This window comes from Sinocyclocheilus anshuiensis, unplaced genomic scaffold (assembly GCF_001515605.1).
Source record: "Sinocyclocheilus anshuiensis isolate Anshui unplaced genomic scaffold, SAMN03320099.WGS_v1.1 scaffold2630, whole genome shotgun sequence".
NCBI classification, from domain to species: domain Eukaryota; kingdom Metazoa; phylum Chordata; class Actinopteri; order Cypriniformes; family Cyprinidae; genus Sinocyclocheilus; species Sinocyclocheilus anshuiensis.
The window spans coordinates 594218-606662 of NW_015537938.1; the positions used below are offsets into that span (position 1 = coordinate 594218).

Below are 12445 nucleotides of genomic sequence, written 5' to 3' on the forward strand. Positions count from 1 at the left end.
AATTGGCCATTTAAAAAAAAAAAAAAAAGTCAAGAATTGAGCTAAGAATCATGCTTCATAATATTTCTTGAAGTTTCACAGAAGACAGGTGTTTCTCTGTTTCATGAGAAGGAGTTAAAAAATGCATGTTAAAAACCTTGCCTGATTTGAACTATAAATGTTAATTCGTTGCTTCGTTATGCAGGACAATGAGTCATAATTTCTCAATCTTGCCTCCCACTCTTGTGGCATTTTGTGGTGTTCTTGTAACCTACACAAACACAAATTACTGGAATGACAAGCTGGTACATTGTATTCTCACAAGCACAACATCATCCACCGAAATGTTCCACTGCAAAGACGATGCATGTTTCGGTTTAGGCGCCTCAGTTTTCATAATTCATTCACGAGACAACTTTTCACAGCAAATTTACCAAACAGACCTGCATCTCTATATCCCACCTACAAACAGGAAACCACAGCAACTGAAAAACTTTATGATCATCGTTCTTGCCACTGCAGAGAGAGAACGCAAACATGCGAGAGACGGAGAGAAAGATATAAAGCAGAAATAAAAATACTCGCCATTATTTTGATGTGCTATAACAGATTACAAGCACGTTTCAACACATGAAAAACGATCAAAAAGACACAAATTAGATTCAATTCCTCATTTAATGTTAAAACAAAGTTAGAAAACAATATTAGACAGAAACATTTGCAAATTAACTCAAACGAATTGCCTAGAAAACAACAACAACAACAGCAGAGGGAATGCACAACAAACTGTTTCTTTAAAAACAAAAAAAGTTTCTTACAGTTAAAATGGCACAGTAAAACGTGCCATGAACCAGGCCCTTGTAACAAATATATGTAACAATGTTATTTAAAAAAAATATATATGATCAAATGAATTAATATGTGATTCATGCCATGGTAGCATTAGTGTTTTGGTGAAATTCTTAAAAGACTAAAAGCTCAAATGTTACTAGCATAGAAGAAAAAACATTAAAAGAGGAGGAAAGACTGAAGGCAGATCACAGACAGGCTTCAGTGCTGCTCAAGCTCAGTCTGATTCTGCTAGTTTTCAATCACAGTCCAGGTCTGATGAAAACAAATGCAACAGCATTTTGAGAGTACCTTGGTTTTTAGTTAGCTGACTTAACCTATAGACAGCAATCTGAAAAATCACTTGAGATCCCCTCCAATAAAAACATCTCAAATATAATTTACATGAATTCTAAAACACAGCTGGATGCGTTTCAATTAAATGTCCTCAGCATATAACCTTTTTTTCACGTGTTCCCCGTGTGCCTTTGTCTCCTCCCACAGGACTCATCCGGGTGGAAGGCAGGATGGTCAACGGCTCACAGGACTTCCAGGTAAGACGTTCCTGATATTTTTGTTAGTTCAAAATGTTCCCAAATCAATATCGGTGTTAAGGATATAAACAAAAATATAAGCATAATAAATTACTATAAAACTCCCTATTGTGGAGATAGTTCAATCAGTGATTAGAGCTCCAGGATTGGCTGCTGATGGCACTGACTCTGTCTGCCTATAGGACAGTGTTGTGCCCCGTGTTGAGAACAATCCAAATCCTTGAGTCATCTCAAATTAAAACACTTGACACTGATACTTTAGTAGACCTCCCTCTCTTTGGAACAACAATTGGTGCGTCATCTGAAAAAGAAAGAGACACGTCAGTATATTAGATTTCCAAAGTACCTGTAACGGCCCTAACAAATTAAGTGACTGAGAACTGCATATAAAGAATAAGCCAAAACCGACAAATGGAAAAGATGACTTATAACAACCAGTCAGCATATTGCTTAGTGAAGAGACTAAAAATAAAATTTATAATTAATTCAAAAACATACATTTATAGTAATGCACTTTTGATAGCAAGCCACAAAATGCCATTTATAGACACTGAAGCTGTATTCAACCAGGAATATTTATTTTAAAATTCCTTCTTAAAAGCAGGATTATTAGTGGCAATTCAACCCAATCCACTGCACAATACACAGAATAAACTAAAACTATAAAACATTGTTATAATTAATTATAAAACGGATAGTTCCGGTCCTTGATTCTGATTGGTTGAGCCACGTTCTAAGCTGTTGTACAAAACATACACCTTTGTTTACTTTGTGTGTTGCTTGGCAACCACTTTATTGCATCCACAACTGTTTCTGAGGAACGACATTGTTTGGTGGAAGAATACGGTTTTTATTTATATCATTACACTTTATTTGCTCTGTTTTATTTTGTGAAACCTTACTACATATATGGAATAACCGTTTTATAAAAGCAATAAGCCCCGTGAAGCCATGGTTTACAGTGAATTTATAACAGCTAAGGGGTGTTGTTAGGCACAACGCGAAGCGGGGCTTATTGCTTTATTTAAATAAAGCTGAAATAAAATAAAATATAAATATTACATGATAAACTTAAATGTTTTAGAAATGTTGCACTGACATCTAAATGAAATAAGTTGTTAAGTACTAAAATTACTAAAATAAAAATAAAATTAAAGCTAAATACATTGTCATTTAGCAGATGCCTTTGTCCAAAGCGACTTACAAATGAGGACAATAAAAGCAAACAACATCAACAAAAGAGCAATGAAATACAAGTGCTATAACAAGTCTCAGTTAGCTTAACGCAGTACACGTAGCAAGGGTATTTTTTTAAATTATATAACAAGTCTCAGTTAGCTTAATGCAGTACATGTAGCAAGTTTTTTTTTAAATCATAATAAATAAAAAGAAAACAGATAGAATAGAAAAGGACTGGAGCAAGCTAGTGTTAGAGGCCTTTTTTGCTTTTGTTAATTGTATAATAAATGAAAACAAAACAATTAGAGTACAAAAAGAATAGAGAAGCTAGTGAAGCAGTTAATAAATTAATAGTGTGCAAGTCTAAAAGGAGCATGTTTTTTTTTAAAGAATAGAATTAGAATATAATATATTTATATAATTTATATAATATAATAATATATTTATATAATATATATTTGAATACATCACATAACAAATTACTAAAACCTAAACTAAATATAAAGATAAACAAAATAAATTAATTCAATTAATATTAATAAGCATAAAAGTATAACAAACTAAAATAACAAACAAACAAACAAGACTTCCAAGAATGTCCTGAAATGGCCAGATTCTTTGGAAATATATGAATGACCTCTAATCCAAGACAAGACTGGGATGTCATCAGTGATTTCACTCACCAGAGGGCACGTAGTTGTCTGCCAGATGCCGGTCTTTCTCGATGAAGAGGGCCGTGGCCAGGAAGAAAGCTCCGCCCACCACGGCCACGAAGGAGCACAGCAGCAGTGACATCTGAAGTGAACGAAACTCCCACATGTACGAGTCTGATTTCTTTATCGAGTCTGACACCTTAATCGGGGGAAAAAACACGACATGCAACCTAAAGTGTTTTTTAAAAAGAATTTCCAAATACTTTTTGTGTGCAATTGTGAGATTGACGTACCACTCCTATGAGGTAAGGGCTAATAGCGTCGCCCAGCAAGTGCGAGAGTACAATCTGAAAGGCTTCCGCTGTGGAGCGCCGTGTGGGGATCACAACATACTGACAGAAGAGAGAGAGAACTTTAAGAGAGAGACCTCATGCTGTTCCAAACACACATGCTGTTGTTATTTCAATGGAACACAAAATAAGACATTTCTAAAGCATTGCAAAGATATGAAGTGGCTTTAGAACAGTGTTTCACAATATTCAAAGACAATATTAGCCAAAATATTTCCTCTGGTATTTCTGTTGTAATTATAGCAATGCTACTCGTTTTTTTTATTAACAGAAGTTGGGAGTGTTGAAATAAAATTCACTAAACATGATTAATTTGGTGATTCTGTTAGATTTGGATTTTTATGTTTAAAAAAAAAAAAAAAAAGTTATCGATGAGGGAAAAAATAAATATAATTTCTGTTTCAGCTTGATTTTTGATGTTTTTAGCTTCTTGATTTAATTATTTTTTAAACGTATAATTAAATAATTTTAAGTCATTCTTTGGCCCCCATCGGAAGCCCTTTAATTGAGAACCACTGCTTTAAAAGACTTGATAATAGTGTGCCAGTCATATTAACTACTTTATGGTGCTTTCTTGTCTTTTTTAGAGTTTGACTAGCTGCGGACTCTGAACACTATGTTGTTGAATGGCAATAACTATTGAACAATTCTTCAAACAAGCCTACTTTTGTGTTTTACAGAAAAAACAACAGCATACAAGTTGGCAAAAACATGAGGGTGAGTGAATAATAAAATACATTTGTCTATTCATTATTCTTTTGACTTGGTATTGGATAAAATGAGAGAAGGGAAACTCACCAGAAGGATATCAGCAACAATGGCCCAATTCATAGACAGGAATGTCTCACCCAAGAAGATAAAGATCTGGTGGGAACACAAAATTATGGTCAGCATAAAACTGCCCTACATTCAACACTGCGGTCAATATAACACTGAAAACACTTCCTGGAAAAAAGAAACTTTTTGGATATAGCTTTTGGATAAAACAGGGTCAAAGGAGAAGTCAAATGAGTGACTTACATATGTGGCCACAGTGCTAGCCTGAGCAAACATGATGGACAGATAGAGAAAGGGAGCAGCGAGGAGGAGTCCTGCAGCACAGACTAGCGGATCAGCTCGAGGGGTTTTGATCCTCAGCTTCTTGCTCGCTTGCACACCACTCGCTACACCCAGGATGCCCGTCACAACTGTGATGATGCCAAAAATCAGACTGCAGAGCAGAGGAGATTAGAAGAACATTATTAGTGCATGTTTTTAACATAGGAATATTTACAACAAATGCACTGTCGTAAAATCATAATAGTACTATAATGTTAAAAGACTACAAAGACGTCAATAGAACACAAAAGTGTGTGCCAAAGTCATGTTGTGTATCTTGAGAGAGTGAGGTGGTGTGTACGAGGGGCTGACACCTGTCAGAGTTGTCACAGGGGGCTTTTAAACACGGCTGCTTCTCTCCAGTGAAGACGCCTGCTCTGAATAAAAAGGCAGGGGCCCACAGGGCCAGTGATCCGGTCACAAAGGCCACAGTCGTGAAGCCAAACGTGGACAGAACAAAACTTGGACTGAAACAGAAATGAGGAGGTAGACAGAGAGAGACACAGTTCAGAAAGGAAACATTTAATCATTGCAAATAACCACACAACAAACAGCTTGAGAATCATATATCACTTATTCAACTTCTGCACTATTACATTTACACTACTGGTTAAAAATGTGAAATAATTAAGGATAATTGTTTTGAAAGAAGTCTGATCAAATATACAATAAAAACAGTAATATTGTGAAATATTACTTAAATTAAAAAAAAACTTATTTATTTGAATTTATTTTAAAATGTAATTTATTCCTGTGACAGCAAAGTTTACAATTACATAAATTACACATATAATACTTTAGAAAAATGGCACTCGATATTGTAATATTTCATATATCATACTTTCATATGACTTTCTTCTGAGGAAAATACTGAAATGAAATATTTAGTTGTTTTTGACCCGACTGCCTTCCAATGCATGGGCAAAAACTTGCAGAAATATTATTAAAAATATATATTTATTACAACAGCAGCCACCAAGAGCAATGGTTATTATCCTTATATCTAAAAAAAATCACTTGTGATTGTGAGTGATTAGATATTTTATAATGTCCTTGATCATCTCAGATAGAGGCTGCAGTGATGTCACCAATAATTACCTAATAACAGAGGAAAAACCCTAAAGCCAGTCAAGAAGTATTATCAGATATTGAAAAATTCCCTGCATAAAATCTAACGTGACTCCGTGACTCACTTCCTGCAGAGTGCTTTTATGTCCGCCAGCCAGCTGGTTCTGTGCAGTGTGTGCTCTGGATGAGCTTCGATCGCACCCCGCTTCGGCTCCTGAACTACAAACAACAAGAGGATCACGGCCAGCAGCCCCAGACCAGGGGTCACCTATAAAAGAGAAACAAACGAAAAGAGCAAACAAAAAAGGCAGAGAGAGAATGAAAGTGAGAATACGTGTGAGAAAATTACAGAGAATTGTTATCATTGTATTTAATCTCCTAGTGTGATTTTGTGGTGAAAGCAATAAGCATGTATTATATAATCCACCCAGAGACAGATAAACAGTGAGAGGTTTGGTGCTGTAGACGTACCCGAAGGGCCCAGTGCCAATCTCCAGTCACATCATCCACCTCTGAGCCCACGATATAACCCAGACCACTGAGGAAAGAAAGGCCGGCAGATTTTAATGAGAATGAGGATCAGGTCTGGTTCACATTGCAGCTTATGCTGTCCATTTAAACAGAGTGGCCGTCTGATCCACATATAAAGTGACCAAATACAGTTAGCTCTTTAATATAATGTTTCAGGGGCACAAACTAACATTCTTTAAAAGTTTATTTTTTGAAGAAATTAAAGAAATCGTTATTAAGCAGGGATGCATTAAATTGATTAAAATTGACAGAAAGGGCATTTATGATGTTACAAAGATTTCTTTTTTAAATAAACACTGTTCTTTTTAACTTTTTATTCATTAAAGAATTCAAAGAAAAAGTGTCATGGTTTCTACAAAAATGTTAAGCAGCCAAACAAATTACTGCTGAAAATTCAGCTTCACAATCACAGGAATAAATTAAAATGTTAAAATAAAAAATAGTTGTTAATTCTAAAAGTAGGTCACAATATATTACTGTTTAACTGTTTTTGATCACATAAATTTGAACGGTAGTGTAACTATAATTTAACAAAAGCAACTAGAATATTGCAAATAATTACTGAATTTGAATGAACATATTTTACACAACATTTACATGAGAAAAATAAAAAATGAAAATGCAATCTATCCATTAACAAGGCTGTCTGTAGATTTTGGAAATGTCTAGCCAGATAATTAATATATCAATGTATTTAAGTATTCTCATACAATTTGAAATATCCAGTGACTAGGTCTCTATCGGAAGTGCTCAACTGTAGCAGCCTGGAAACATATAAATGCAACTTTGGTTGGTGTGAAGGAAAAAAAACTGATAATGTAACTGCACGTGGCAGATTGTGAGAATGTAGCCATGCTGTGAATGTGGATAGAGCTGAAGTGTGAATAACCCAAACACCAGTATTTCCACCCAGTGTTCTGTTTGAGGCTACTTTTACACGACAACAATGTAGTCAAAAACGGAAAGGTTTTTCGTATACACGGCAACGTTTTCAAAATGATTCACGTTTACACATATCCGCGAAAACGGCCAAAAACGCTGTATTACTTATGCCAGGCCAGTAGTTGGCGCTGTCACCTTGTTAGTAAACAGTACCTGCAGGGAAATGACGATTAGCTCTTTGTGGGCGGGAGTTCCGTCACTAAAATCACCACACCGACTGTTGCTCTACTCCTCATTCATAGCGATAGCAGCTTTAGCTGCGTTAGCAAACTCTTGAGCAGCAACAACAGTACCATGTACTCCGCCATTGTTGTGTATGTTTGTTCGCGCTTGCCTTTAAAATCGACACGTACTGCGCATGTCTACATACCTAACACGTACTACGCACGCACATGACGTCACTGTTTTCAAAGATTCCCGTATTGGGTGTTTACACGGAAACGATAACGGTGGCGTTTTCAAAAACTTGCACTTTGAAACTAATTTTCAAAATTATGCTTTTCAGTCCCCAAAACACTGCTGTCGTGCAAGCGAACAGGCAAAACGCATAAAAAGTTTCCCGTTTTTTGGCTGAAAACGTTGTCATGTAAACGGCCCCTGAGTGTATGTTGTCCCACCTGCCGACTGGGATTGCAAAGTAGAAAACGGACAGCATGTTGGTCCTCTTCTCCTTGATGAACAGGTCAGCGATGATGGTGGGAGCAATGGTGGAGTAACTGGCCTCCCCAACACCCACCAGCCCTCGCGTCAACAACAACGCCCAGAAATGCTGAGAGAAGATTTATCCTATTAGCTTACTCTCTCAATATCACACTTTAAAATACACACTTTAGTATAGAAGACTGAAAGATGTTGCTTTGAAATAAAAATTATTCAAATATAAAGGGGAGGATTAACCCGTATGCATTTGTCTGAAAGGTTTAATGTAGGACTTACGTCTTTTCCAATGAAGGAACTGGCTAACGTCACTAGGGACCAGAAAAAAATTCCCACACACATGATCAGCTTCCTGTTATACCTGTCGCCCAGGTATCCAAACAGAGGAGCCAAGAACATATAACTGCAGATGAAGACTAAAAAGAATAAAGAATCAAAGTGAATAATAAAATAATAAATAATAATAAGAGTAATAATGATAATAAAATGGATTTCAAATGGTATGAATCCGCTCACCTGTCTGAAGTAGTCCTGATGTTCCATCACTAATGCTGAAGAAATGCTCAATGTCTGGAAGTACACCTGCAAAACAGGACGTTTAGTGTTATCACAACTTTATTACTGACCAATTAAAATACCATTGCACATTATATGTTTTGCAGAATAAAACAACAATGAAATCTTTCTACAGATATTTATATATCAAACAGTCATTGGGAGCAACAAATCTCTTTGCCTTCCACAAAGCCTCTATTACTAATAGCAAAAGTATGTGTATAAACTTCATCAGAGGTGTTGTTGCTGTTAACTAAAACTATTAAAAATAATTTTCCTTGTCGGTGCCGATAGCCTCGTTGGCAGCGTGTCGACATGTAGTGCCGTTGCGCTTCGGGCATCTCGTGTTCGAGTCCCAGCTCGTGGACCTTACCCAATCCCATAACTCTTTTTCTCTCCAACTTCGCTTCTTGTCTAACTACTGTCCTATCAAATAAAGGTAAAAATGCCAGAAATAATTCTTTAAAAAATAAGTAATACTAATGATTTTCCCTAACTGAAAGTCAAACTAAATAAAAAATAAAGCTAAAATAAAATACAAATGTTAGATGAACTTAAAAGGGATAGTTCACCCAAAAATTAAAAATTCTGTCATTAATTACTCAGCCTCATGTCGTTCCAAACCTGTAAGGCCTTTGTTCATCTTCGGAACACAAATTAAGATATTTTTGATGGAATCTAAAAGCTTTCTGACCCTGTATAGACAGCAATGATCCTAACACGATCAAGGTCCAAAAACGTAGTAAGGACTTGGGATGCTCTTTTCGGTTAATTTTCCTGACCGACAACCGCTGCTCGTTATCCGAATATTAACTGTTAACTGATCAAATTAGAATAATACATTTGTATTAAAAAAAATAGAATGGACAAGCATCTGTGATGATACATTAAAAATACCAACAAATATTTCATTTTAACGTGCAAACAGCAGCATACAGGGCAACAGCAAAACCTGGATTCACACATCCTCAAATTATCACGCACCAGCAGCGCTTCTGAGAAAACAGAATAAAATAGGCTAATATAAATAAAAAAAGAATAAAATTAATAGGCAAGCTACGCAATATCGTGTTCATAATCGCAGGCGATACATCGGCGATAATGAACGCGATATTGCGTAGCTTGTCAGTGAACTACGGCTCTGTGTAGTAAATGCCGCGCCATCTGAAAGCACGTGATGGAGATTTACTACTAATCACAGAACTGGCTTTACTGACGAGATGCGCATGATCATCGCATTCGATTATTTGCACAGCCCTACACTGCATCAGACAACAATACATGAAAGAAAAACTAAATTAGCTGGTATTTTTAAAATTCGTGATGGGATTTAAAAGCCCTCTGATTCAAAAGAACAATTTAGGCTAGCATAATCTGATATCATGAACAAATCACGTTATCATGCGGTGTATGGGTGTTACTGCTGTGTGTCTTGCTTGTGCATTTGATCTGAATCAAAAGGGATCCAGCACTTTATGGCAGCACTGATGTGCTGAAATCTAACAGCGCTGGTTACCTGCCACAGTGAATCGGTCCATATAGTTCAGCAGGTTGATGTAGCAGAGTACAGCCACAGTCAGTTTAGCCCTCTTATCAGACACTCCGCTGGCAGACTCCTCCTCCTCGGGCTGAGGTGATCCCACCCCATTGTCAGTAGGCCCCTCCTCCTCATTATCATCTGAGAAGAAGGGTGTGGTGTCTGCGGAAACATCTGTCCCTGTCATCACTGCAGCAGAAAAAGAAGTTGATGAAGAGCAAAAAATGCCAGCATAGAGTTCAAATCAACAGTAGCAAAAAGTCTAAGAAATAAGTTTTACATTTACATTTTGCATATGTAGATTATTTTATTCAAAGCAGCTTACACTGCATTTTATCAGTTCACACATTCCCCGGGAATCGAACCTATGACCTTGGCATTACTAGTGCTCCTTTTTTGCACTTAGAGAATGGAATATTGCATGTATACAGATACAAAACTTCTCTAGAACATGGATGGTTTGGTCTACCACAATCAAAGATCCTTATGGGAAGCAAAACCAAAGACTGACTCACGGTTTCAGGCATTAAATGCTCAAGAGCAACAACAACAAAAAAAGAACAAAGTCTATCACTGATTACACACAGACTATTGATCACTTGCTAATCTCATCCACACATGAGGATGTACAGTGGGGTTCAAAAGTCTTTTAAAACCAAGCCAAAATGCATCTAATTTGCATTTTTAAAATGAAAAAGCTTTCCCATAAATTATATTATCATTACTTTGTTTACAGTGAAAAACTGCAGACATCACAAATGCTTGACCACAAAATAGTGCAGAATCTGAATTTTCCTTGTTAATTTTGTCACAATCATTCTTTGTTTTTCTTTTTAATTTATAATATTTTAAACATTTATTTCCGGGTTTAAATTACATTTTAGATTTTACATTTTTGATCCCCACTGTTTATTTTTGAGTGAGATCATCCATTTAAAACATAGAAAAAGTAAGATAAAGAATACTGCCAAAGAGTTCTTTGTTCTAAAGCGCTGAGACCTTTTTTCTAGAATAGATTCTATGAAGACAGAAAGAATGAATTACATTTATAATCTAGTTTGTCAGGAGTTTAGACACATGGAGAGGGAAGTAGGCACATGCTCGTGATGTGAATTAATCTCGCCACAATGTCATGTGAATACAGTCAAAATATTGAAAGAGAAATTACACTATGGGCTGAGATAGCTCTGTATGCATGCACAATTTTAATAAATAATATATGAATGTAAATGTTTCGGTTTAATTAAAACAGTCATTAAGAGTTTCTGCATATCAGTAAATGAATTTAAATGGCCAAACCTAAACAACTATGTGGGATAACATGTCAGAAGTTTCCCTAACTACTTTCAGTTATCTATATCCTTTAACTGTCGGTTGAATCCAACTAAAAAACGGGTTTTGCTGACTGACGATGACATGTGATGCTTGAAGCTGGTTAAGCAACATATTCTACTGACAGTGCCAACCTCAACAAAAAAACAAAAACAACATCGTATTCTTCTTTTTTAGATGTGGTTGTTATGGTCAGGGGCGTGATTTCCACTGGGGACAGGGGGGACATGTCCCCCCCACTTTCAAATTCGTTTGTTATGATTTTTTTAACCGCACGCCCTCATCGCCACGGAGGAGCAGGACCGAGCAGGGCACAGACTCGCGCACACTCTAAAAATAGCTCACTGAAGTTAATGAGCAGGTATCGCGGTTGCGGCACAGTCAGCGAAGAAACGCCAGAAGCAGCAACAGATGACTTCAGTGTCATCATGGATGAAAAGAAAGAAAGAAAGAAAGAAAGAAAGGATTTGTGAGTTGGTTGATTCAGTAAATTAGCTCAGGTCAGGATAATCATATTTTCTGTCTACACCTGTTGATGTTAGCCTACGTTGACTGAGCTAACCTTAACATACACTGTTGCTAGGTGACAGACTGTTGTTAGCTAAATATTTAATGTAGAACAGTGGTTCCCAAACTTGGGTACGTGAGGCGACAGAAGGGGGTATGCGAACAAAATGCTGAGTTTTGCGGAGTTTCGTGAACGAATCGTAAATACAGCCACTTGCTTAGTTACTGAATTAACAAATGACTCGATGACTCACGCATTAAGACAGTGACTTACCGCCACCTACTGGCGCTTTTAGTATTTAAAATAATCACTTTTCACTTTTTTTTATCATCATTGCATATTAATCTATTGAACTTTTTTTTTTTTAAACATTAATATTCTATTTATAAAGATAAAAAATGCATTGTAAAGTCAATTTAGGGGGCAAACATTGTCCTTTAATGGAAAAGGTGCAGTCTAAGTGGAAGTGAGGGGGTAGGCCTAAGCAGAAATGCCTCAGGGGGTACTCCACTCTAAAAAGTCTGGGAACCACTGATGTAGAACATTCTGTCCTGTGCAACAAGTGATTTATTTTATATTTTCAGGTACAGCGGTTAGTTTGAAATAAAAGTTTGTTTAACAGTGGAAATTGAGTCTCACATTATTTAAACATTATTCAAAACATTAATGGTGAA

At 36.4% G+C, this 12445-nt stretch overlaps 1 protein-coding gene and 1 long non-coding RNA gene across 3 annotated transcripts in view; one reads left to right on the forward strand and one right to left on the reverse strand.

Annotated features, from left to right (window-relative positions):
• Positions 1 to 653: 653 nt before the first annotated feature.
• spns1 (SPNS lysolipid transporter 1, lysophospholipid) overlaps positions 654 to 12445 on the reverse strand; it is a 13179-nt gene continuing 1387 nt past the window's right edge. Inside the window, exons 2-13 of one of the 2 annotated variants that reach the window (XM_016450306.1) lie at positions 9911 to 10120; positions 8356 to 8421; positions 8119 to 8255; positions 7800 to 7951; positions 6181 to 6247; positions 5835 to 5977; positions 4956 to 5108; positions 4564 to 4753; positions 4342 to 4407; positions 3487 to 3585; positions 3224 to 3392; positions 654 to 1662 (exon numbers count right to left, since the gene is read on the reverse strand). In XM_016450306.1, the coding sequence (XP_016305792.1) occupies positions 1592 to 1662; positions 3224 to 3392; positions 3487 to 3585; positions 4342 to 4407; positions 4564 to 4753; positions 4956 to 5108; positions 5835 to 5977; positions 6181 to 6247; positions 7800 to 7951; positions 8119 to 8255; positions 8356 to 8421; positions 9911 to 10118 (1521 nt within the window). In that variant the 5' untranslated portion in view covers positions 10119 to 10120 and the 3' untranslated portion in view covers positions 654 to 1591. Of the gene's footprint in view, positions 1663 to 3223; positions 3393 to 3486; positions 3586 to 4341; positions 4408 to 4563; positions 4754 to 4955; positions 5109 to 5834; positions 5978 to 6180; positions 6248 to 7799; positions 7952 to 8118; positions 8256 to 8355; positions 8422 to 9910; positions 10124 to 12445 lie in introns of both variants that reach the window. The other variant, XM_016450314.1, reaches the window with a different exon arrangement.
• LOC107660892 (uncharacterized) overlaps positions 5520 to 12445 on the forward strand; it is a 14124-nt gene continuing 7198 nt past the window's right edge. Inside the window, exons 1-2 of the long non-coding RNA XR_001631052.1 lie at positions 5520 to 5531; positions 6684 to 6685. This is a non-coding gene — a long non-coding RNA (uncharacterized LOC107660892). The remainder of the gene's footprint in view (positions 5532 to 6683; positions 6686 to 12445) is intronic.